The sequence below is a fragment of the Pomacea canaliculata genome, linkage group LG9, assembly GCF_003073045.1.
Source record: "Pomacea canaliculata isolate SZHN2017 linkage group LG9, ASM307304v1, whole genome shotgun sequence".
Lineage (NCBI taxonomy): Eukaryota > Metazoa > Mollusca > Gastropoda > Architaenioglossa > Ampullariidae > Pomacea > Pomacea canaliculata.
Window position 1 is genome coordinate 18,302,168 of NC_037598.1, and position 10,040 is coordinate 18,312,207.

Here is a 10,040-nt window from a genome sequence, read left to right on the forward strand (position 1 = left end):
CAGGCTAGACAACTGTGAATGGTTCAATATTGCTAGTGAGATGGTCATGTCTTTGGCTAAATATCATGCAGTGGCCCACTTATGCATGCAAGCTTATGACTAATGCACACATTCTGTATGTTTGATGGATGTATGATCAATGACAGATGAAAGCATCAATAATGATGGCAGTGAAGAATGAAAAAAAAAGGGCAGGTTGTCAAGTTTGTACAGTGAAGCAACAGAAGACACAGTGATGTGATTCTTTAACTCTTAAGACTGCTTGACCTTGATCCTCACCTTATTACCCAGATATGAAAATTTTTCAAGCATTTTAAAAGATTGCAAAAATAAATTTAACATTATAGCAAGGCAAATCAAAATTGTAATGAAAATTCAAATTATGCAGAAATAGGCTACTACTAGCACAGTCCAACTCAACAGCACTTTTGAAAAATCTGAAGGGAGTATGTATATCCTGAAGTATTTTTAAGAAATATTTTTGGATTCAGGATTACAGTAAACCTGTGATCTCTAGGCTGACAAAACATTTTAGCAATGGATTCTAATGGTCACACACCATGTAAACATGAATAAAGATTGCTTGTTGATGAAAAGTAGCATTATGAAATGGATCCCAAAAGATGAAAAATGCCACTAATGTTCTCTGGATGTATATCCTATGAGCACAGCAATGGAACAACTTTGTATAAGTTCTTCTAATGAGCCCTGATAAGAATTTTTTGAGGATGTCACATGAACTTATTCCAATATTTTTTTTGTTACTTATAACATTTTGCTTCTTCCAGGATCCAAAGTTTTGAATATATGTATGTGTGTCCATATTGTACTGTTCATCTTAGAACAGACTGGATTTATTTTTCACACCATGTGTAGACTGTTTTGGACAACTATTATCGAGGTTTTAAATGCAGAAGTCATCACCTTCAGAGCTCTATAATTCTACAGGGAGTACATGATACCTAAAGTCTCAAATGCTTTACTTACTCTTTTGACATGGTTGCTTGTGCCACCATTTTTTTGTTTTGGGGGTTTTTTTTTTTTTTTCTTTTATAAGAAAGGGACATCCATAATTTTAATTAAATGCCTTTCTGTTTATGCAGCTACATACTGCTTGCATAAAATTAAATACATAACACACATGTTGCCTGCAGTGTGTCAAACAAGTCTTACCATAGTGCTCTAGCATAGTGCTCTATGTTCCACTTACAGCATAGTGCTCTAGTAGCCTTAATGATAAAATATTTTAGCATAAACAGCCCAGAATTCTGTTTAATTTATACATATTGGAAAAAGTGATTCTTAAGTCCATATCATTTGTTGTTTCGCGATTCGATTAAATAGATTCGATAGAATGCTTTAAGTTTGACAACCTAGTATATCTCACAGGTGGCAACAGTTTTGGCTGTTTGAATGCAAACCCCTGGCGGGTTTCCAGGTGGAGTTGGAAGACACTTGATTTTCACATGTGCTATAGTGTCAAAGTGAATGAGAGGAAGTACATGACTAACCCACAGTACATATTGCACTTAAGATGAGTTTTAACTTGGCTGCATAGTATGCACTAAAATTGACTTTGTTTTGATTTCAATTCAGACTAAATATCCATATTAAGGAAAAAGGAGTTGGAAAGCTTTGCAGCAAAAGTTTTCACACAAATTTTCTTCCACTTTTAATGTTTACAAGAAGAGTCATAACAGTGTTGGTGTACTTAATATTTATAGAGATTAAAACTAATCATTAGTTCTTGTTTAAAAAAAGTTTTAATTCTTTTGGATCCTCCAAATTTTACATCTTATTCTCCTACATTGGCAATTTAGGTGTTTACTAAGGAGGAAATTTAATACCAGACCATGAATTTAAAGCAATTTTTTTTTAACCTATAAAAGCAATAGCCTTAAAACACATCTTCTAGTGATGTTGAGGTGGTGAAGAAAGGTGAAGAGTCCAAGGCCTGCTGTCCCTGTTGGCGGAGAAATGGTGTCTTGGGCAGGGCTTGTGGAAGGTGGAGCCCAACCCCCTCCTTCCACTGCCTTTACTTTCTCTAAAAAATAGTCCCAAATGAGATCAGGGCTTAAACCAGTCACCTTCAGCTCCACAGTCCTTTAAGGTAAAGATCTGCCCTTTTGACATGCATTGTCTTGTTTAATGCATGTGTAATCTGTATATGTGTGTATATGCATATTAGTCTGGTGCACTCTTTATTAGTACTAGTCATTTCGTTCTTCTCCCATTTAAAAGACATTTTAAAGACTTTTCATACTGAAGAATGTCTTTACCTCAATCAAATTGACTGTATGCAAAGCCTGTTTCTGAAAGTTTGTCCTAATATATGCTTGCTTCTATAGTGTACAGAGAACTGAAAGATATGTGTGTGTGTGCACAGATGTGCATATGTGGGGATAAATAAGAGCATAAAGTCGCTAAAAAGTGTAGACTTTTGAAGGTAACAGAATATTTTGAAGTAGTATGATGACTTGGCGCCATCTCTATTATCCACATCCTGTGTTCTTGAACAGTGTATGATCATACCATTTATACAGACTTTTGTCAGTAAAGATTGAAACTTGTTTAAAAAGATTGAGGGGTTGCCTCCCTCTTGGTGGTGGAACAGGGAGGATGTAATATCCTTTTAGTATGTTTTGATTGTCATAGTGTAATTTCATAATCTTTTACTTTCATTATTCTATTTTTACATTGGTAGGACATGTTTCCATTAAATTGTTAATGAAGTCATGAAAACGTTTTCTATTTTGGGTTTTTGTAACTATTTTTATATTGGAATGTTACTGATATTAGTCATTGCTGAAATTCATTTATTTACTTTGTGATATTTTACAAAAATCTAGCATCAGTTATTGTGTTAGGCACAATTTGTTGTCATGGATATATGTATCTAGCCAGCTTTTTTCATGACCAGCAGCTTTCTTGTCTACAAAGTGATCTGTCTCACTTTGCTCTAGACCTATTGCCAGACATGCTAGCAATGTTTTTGCACTGATCCAGTTTTTAAAGAGATGATATTTTTGGCTCTGCTCATAGTGTTACATGTGGTTGTACCAGTCTACAGTCTTTGCTATGTGTGCCTCCCACTGTGTTCAGAGGTTTGCATGAAGTCCCCTACTCTACATTCCTTTTTGCTGTGAAAAGAGGCATATTTATTGTATAAATAAAATTTGATTTTTTTTTTTTTTTAATGTTTCCAATTTACTCTCACATCATATGTGCAGAAACCCTCTCCAGATGCATTCTATGCCCTGTATCACATTTACGCACATAACATACCCATTATACATACATAAATTTATTCACTATGTTTGCACATTATCAGAATTAACATGCATTTAACCTCCCTGCCTTGACTGTGTTGCATTTTTTTATGTTTTGTGCATCTGTATTCAACTGAAGCCATTTAAACATTTTGTTCAAACTTAAAATGGCATTGTATTTTTTTGGCAAGTGGATGGATAAGTGGGGATTAAAAATAGATTGATGATTGAGAAAACTTGTAAATGACTGGCTCACTGAGGGGAAGATAAATAATGTAACATATATATACCACCTCAGACTCAAGGTCTTCATGGGGCCCATGAATGCAAATGTGGCCTTTGTGGGACCTCAGATCCTTCTCTGCAAAATGCTAATGTTCCGTTGTTGGTCTTTATTTTACATGTATATACACACACTTAATAACATGAAACCTCATTACCATAAAAGCATTTCAGTTTCACATACTGAAAATCAGATAGTATAAGAAAATTGATCCCACTGGCATTCCCAACCATAAAATAACAACCCCTGTAGCAAAGGAATAGTGATCTTTGCTGGCTTCGCTATAATTTACAATGCCTGGAAAATATCACTAATGTTGGTTACTCTTTTCCTTTTGTCATATCCATTTGATATGTGATCCATATTTATTTCAACTTTTTCACTATGGCAAAAAAAGGCTGGGATTTTCAACTTCTGGTTATATCTCACAAAATTACTGTTCATAACTCTTGGCCAAGGGTAAGAAAAAACAAAATGCTAAAATGATAATAAACTTCAAATCACCTTCTAAGAAGTCATATGCTGGCAGGACGAAAACCAGACAATGGAATCAGAAGGCACTGGAGCTGGTGCCAACCACTGGCGGCAAAGAGTATCACATTGGTGGTGGAAACTGCTGCATAACCAAATGATTATCACATGGTGATGCCTCAGCATCCTTCTCTCCTTCATTGTTAGCTTTGTATCCCTTTGTCAAACGAATATATTTATATCAACTTATTCAGCTGTTGATATGTTGTTTAAAAACTTAATTGTTTTGAAGAACATTTTATCTTTATTGGACAAATTTTATCATCTGTAAGTTGCCATTTTACTAGAAAGATGACACAGCTTTGTGTCCTTACATGGTGTGCACAAAAAATCCCTAAAATGAAGTAGAGAAAAAAAAAAACCAGACCAACATCTAATCAGAATTATCTGTATTCTTTTTGGCTGAGTGGAAAATTTGGTGTTTGAACAAGTCGTTTAAGCTGAACCAGTTAAAATCAATGTACTGAACAAAGAAACTTGATCAATTACCGGTACATCGATATTAATAACTGAATTTGTAAAGCAGGTGTTCCATTGGTGCCTGCGAGTTCAATGCTATGTATGCCCTCATACTGAGGAGCTATGGCGTCATCCAATATTTTTGAAACTACGCTGCCTTTCTGGAGAGATTTAGTCTCAAATGTTCTGGACAAGTCGATATAACTGAAAGTCAGCAAAATTCTTATTTAAACGGTTCTTTAAAAAGGGCTTAGATCATCGATATAAGCATGTTATTCCAGAGACTAGCAGCCTGAAGTCTCTGCACACCTCGAAAAGCAAGGTCTGGGGTTAAGCTGATGACCTCTTATAGTCTAGAGCACCATTTGGAACGATCGAGACGTATCGATATCGATGCAGTAGAAACCATGAGTCATCTTTCATATCTCGAGAAGTTTACTCGTCAACCTCCATATAATGGTATGGTAGTTCGTTAAGTCTGTCAGCATACGCAAGGTGGGCAGGTAGGCTCTGCATGGTACTTTAATTGCTGCTCTAAGCGTTCTGCAGTATGGAAATCTTGAACATTATATAGTGACTAAAACTTCATTCCCGTACCCAAGACATGGCGCTGCACAAGACTTGTCGATGTGCAGGTATATGAACTGTTACTTACCATTGAAGTCGAAGAAACGCCCAATGAGATCTCGACTGCTTCTACAAAAATTATGTTAAGTCAAACATTGAAGCTAAATGGTGGGTATGTGTAGTCCGTTTAATACGAAGTTTCTTCAGTAGTGATCTCGTCTCTCATTGCTCTTTTCATTATTTCTAGGTGTTTCAAACATTCAAAACTACTATTTTCTCCACCAGGAGGCTAAGACTGTGTTTGGAGATGACCTGACGATACTGTGATAAAGGCCTGGTCAATAGTGTCGGCACGCAGAACCTCGTTTCCACATTTCTGCCATTCTGTGACGTATGGGATGATGTCAGTGACCAAATGACGTAGCACAACATCGTCACAAATAGGAAAATCCGATGAAAGGTGGTGATGATCTGCTTGGAGCTGTCAGCTAAAACTGACGGCGATGCAAGCTTGATATATTTCCACTTCCAAGGAAACATCGGTTTTCTGTTTCTGCACTAGATTACCATAAAATTTAGCCGTATGGCTAGAAAATTGAGGTCTATTCTTGTAGCAGTGACAATGGGATACTCATTCCTGCTTGTCGGTAAGCATGTAATGGCTAATGATACAGACAACATTGCATATGAAACGATTCATTTATTTCTAAGTAGGACAATAATGAAATGAGATCGGCGACGATAATGGCCACATGAATGACTCCTTTCAAAGAAGTCATATAGTTACTGTTTGTTTTGACTGTGGTTTTAATATTAGAACTTGATATTGACTGTCATTATCACTAACCCCTACCTCGCTATCCCGTTTACTAACCATGCTGTTGGCCATGGTGCCCTGATTCACTTCTGTACTGGTCGTGAAACTGGCCATGTTCACAGTTTACAAAGTAGTATACTATACTTATGTGTATCCTTGTCAAATTTTTTTGTTTAGATCTTGAAGGCCTATTGGGGGTGTAAATTAGTTTGTAATGATCCAATAAATCTCAGGATGGATGTTATGTCCCAGAATCTGGGTGAATACTATCCTTCTGGTCTAGAGATATACAGGCAAAACTATTATCATCCACAGAAAGAAGTCAAAATCGTTTCGTAGAATCCCCTGATTAGTCCCTGCTCTGCCGCTGATTGAGACCTTCACAGTGTAAAGATGAACTTGTTTTAACACAAGTCTGTGGTGTAACCATACAATTCTGACGTCTGTGGTTTCGACATCTTTCTGTGGATGGTAATATTTGTAGGCGTGTTTCTCGGAAACGAAAGGGATGTATTCATTCAGATTTGGAGAAATTATATCTTGCACTAAATTTTATCCAACCACAAACAAAAAATGCACCCCACTAGTACTTTAAGCGTTAAAGATGAACTCAAGCTCCCGAAATTTTGTTCCTGTCTTCGATGTTTCTAGTCACACTGGCCCAAAACTGCCCAGATACATATTTCCTGTACAAGAAAAACTGTGTACCATGTACGTGTGAGAACTACACCGAGGTTTGCGACAAGGCAGCGGGGACGTGCAGCAGCGGATGTCGTGCTGGCTACCGCGGACAGGCCTGCCAAGAAGGTTAGGTTTGTCTCTCTGCTCACGGTGTTCATAGCCATCCACGTCAAATTACTTTAATAACTTCGTGTATTCTAAGGACTAGTAGGGAGTGAGAAGCTTTTTTTTTTTTTTAGTTTAAAGGCCAAACATAATTGTTTGTGCCTTAAACCGTTCCAGCAACTAAGGCTATATTATGGCGGGAAAAGGAGACAATCACATTTCTGAAATGTTGAAGAAACCAAACCTCCTAGTCATATAATATTACAACCACCAAATAATTAGAACTAACCAAGGAAAGGATATAAAAATATAAAGAATAATTACTGTATCAAAAAAGTATTGGAACCCCCCCCCAAAAAAAAAAGGCGACTGTTAAAACCAAGGCTGTGAATTAATTTAAAACCTTAAATCTTATTGTAGAGTTATGCCATATTTAAAAATAAAAAGCGTCAAGTCGAGTGGACATGTCGGCCTGTACACCAACACAGGGGTCTAAAGGAGGCCACAGGGAAGAGAAACCAATAGAAAAGAAGGTGTGATTGGAAAATGAATATTGGAGAAAGACCGCTGTGGACAAAAAAAAATGAAAGATAAAACAGCAGAATAAAGGGCAACGGGGGACTTGCTGACAAATATTATTAGATGAAATGGTCGATAAGAGTAAAACAAGTAAAATAGAAAAGGACAGGCCCGACCAGTCACCCCAGAGACGCCAAAGAGAGAGGCTGGATTTTCTGGTTCACCCTCAGTACAAGAGGCCGAACCCAAGGGGGCTAGAGGCCAAACAATTAAGTTGAAAGTTCCTGACATATTACTGAGAGATATCTCTTTTATATGTTTGTCACAAAAATGCATGTAACTATTTTTTAAACTAATTTAAGCAAGCCACCCTACATTTTTTTCAAATCTACATTACTTGCTAGCTTTTTCTACTTGTATGAAACCTGTACCTTCATGACGAGACAAATAGATGCCAGCAAGTGACTTACTGGAGTCGGAAAGCCTTTCAATTTTATTCATTTTACAACTTTAATAATTTTCCTTGCGCTGTACATTTTTAGCATGATTCTTAGCGAGGGATGCTCTGGTGCTTTGACCAAAAACCGTTCTAAAATAAGGGGTTCCAAAGTAAAAGACAGCTGCTAATGCATAGTGACACATCAAGCTTTTTCAGGAATAATAAAAGGCATGGCTTAAAGCACACTCTATATTTCGTCTTGGACAGTATCTTCTGAATGCCTTGCTTGCATCCTAATCTGCTCCCCACTTTTTAAAGGAAAAAGCTTTTTTTTTAATTTTTGCACTGTCACAAACTGACTGAATTATGAGCCACATTTTGGCAACAAGATATCAAGATACTGTTTGTAAACATTCAGTATACTTTTTAAACTCATTGTTGACAGCAAGTTTTGTGGAAGTTTAGTCAAACGTTTATTTCATCGAGGGAAACACAGTGCTGATGATGACGAGCTATCACTTTTCTACTATTAATAAACTGATGACGCTCTTGTCACTTACTCGTCAGCAAACGAACATGACATTTGAGGACTTTTCTACCTGCATGTGAATACGCTCTTCCTTACAGTTAATTCATTTCATCATGAAGGTCAGATAAGAAAAAGCGAAATATGATCTGAAGTCAATTTTCTTAGGTGTTTATAAACCAGAGGAAATTATTACAAATAATTCTACATCTGCAGCCCGTCTTGCAATGGATTAAAACCAGATGTGTAACAAGCTGTCATAAGGTTTCCTAATTCCTTTCAACAGTGACTTGTAACTAAGCTAGTGAGAGGGCTTTTATTAGCCATTTTATTTTTTTAAAATAGGTCAGAATATTTGTGCTCATGGACCTCCTTGCTCTATTTAACGCAGTCTGCCCAAAAGGCACGTTTGGCAAGGATTGTCAGAGTACCTGCAGCTGCCCACCTAACTGCTACACCTGTGACAGCGTCACCGGCTCATGTGTCTGCCTGGGAGCAGACAGAAGCACGCCTACCCAAGAAGAGAAGGATAGATGTAAGAGAAATTCATTGTCGTCAACCTCTTCTTCGTTATCATTTTCATTATTGTAGCTCTCTAATTTATAATTTCATTTTTGAAATGTACAATCGTATGACAAATGATTTATAGACAATTATAAACAAAAATGTGCATAGCAGTTTTCTTTCTTTATCCCTTACCATGACATCTCTTTGCCTCTATTTCTCTTGTGTTCATGTGTACGCACTTTTTGCAGATGACATCTCGTCGTTGACCAAAGTGGAGGTCGTTGTGGGACTAATGGTAGGATACTCATCCTTCATACTCGTCTTCAATACCGCACTGTAAGCGGCATCTGCATATTAGAATTCTGTTATAAACTTTCTCTACAATTTACGCTTAGTTATGTATCCATTATTACAAGTGTGATACAGTGCATCATCAGTGCACATACACTGTCCTCAACAACCTAGACAAGCTATCCTATAAATATAAACTCAGAAAACACACACACACACATGCAGACACGCAAAGGAAAGAAAGAAAGAAAGAAAGAAAGAAAGAAAGAAAGAAAGAAAGAAAGAAAGAAAGAAAGAAAGAAAGAAAGAAAGAAAGAAAGAAAGAAAGAAAGAAAGAAAGAAAGAAAGAAAGAAGAGAAAGAAAGAAAGAAAGAAAGAAAGAAAGAAAGAAAGAAAGAAATCATTGCCATTTATGGTATTTAATAGAGTAGCTTGCAGGATTCTATGTTGTACTGGGCCTAGAGCTAAGTGTAAAAATTATCTCTACATCAGCACTGAAGTGCACCCATTTCATTAGGAATACATTTCTGATGCTGTTTTATCACACAAGTCTACTGATGCCGAGACCTTGATTTGGACATGTCATTCTATAACTCAGTGATGTGACTTTGACAGGACACCCCTTTACTTTTATGACATAATGTTTGGAACAACAATAAAGCAAGCAGCACACATTCACTTCTGCCATCCCAAGCCAACGCACCCTGCAGTCTGTGAGCGGGTGTGGGTACTACGCTCTCACATTTCCTGCTGGTGGAGAAGGAAAATGAATGCGTACTCTACAAAATCATAGAGAAAGAAATGAGCAAGAACACTGAAGGAAAAAAATCCCATTCGCTTTAAGACTACGTAATGTATGTCTAACGGGGTTGTGTTGTAGCACCGGGGTAGTACAATGTTGTGTCTGGACTGTCTTGTGCAGGTACTTTTTGTGGGTGAGAAACGACACTGAAGTGGGACCAGAGTGAATGGGAACCAGGAAGCACCACAGCACTATCAAGACTTCCAAGAACATATACTAAATGAAACTTTTCTCGTGCGCAAGG

The 10,040-nt window shown here is 37.1% G+C and overlaps 1 protein-coding gene across 2 annotated transcripts; it reads left to right on the plus strand.

Moving 5' to 3' along the window:
* The first annotated feature begins 5,548 nt into the window (after window positions 1-5,548).
* LOC112572942 (multiple epidermal growth factor-like domains protein 11) lies at window positions 5,549-10,040 on the plus strand. Of its 2 annotated transcripts, none has more exons than XM_025252946.1 (5): window positions 5,549-5,756; window positions 6,578-6,733; window positions 8,588-8,731; window positions 8,952-9,039; window positions 9,917-10,040. In XM_025252946.1, the coding sequence occupies exons 1-5, from the start codon at window positions 5,693-5,695 to the stop codon at window positions 9,960-9,962; spliced, it is 498 nt and encodes a 165-aa protein (XP_025108731.1). In that variant the 5' UTR covers window positions 5,549-5,692; the 3' UTR covers window positions 9,963-10,040. The 2 variants fall into 2 exon arrangements, with proteins under 2 accessions (XP_025108731.1, XP_025108732.1); XM_025252947.1 differs by having other exon boundaries at window positions 8,952-8,998.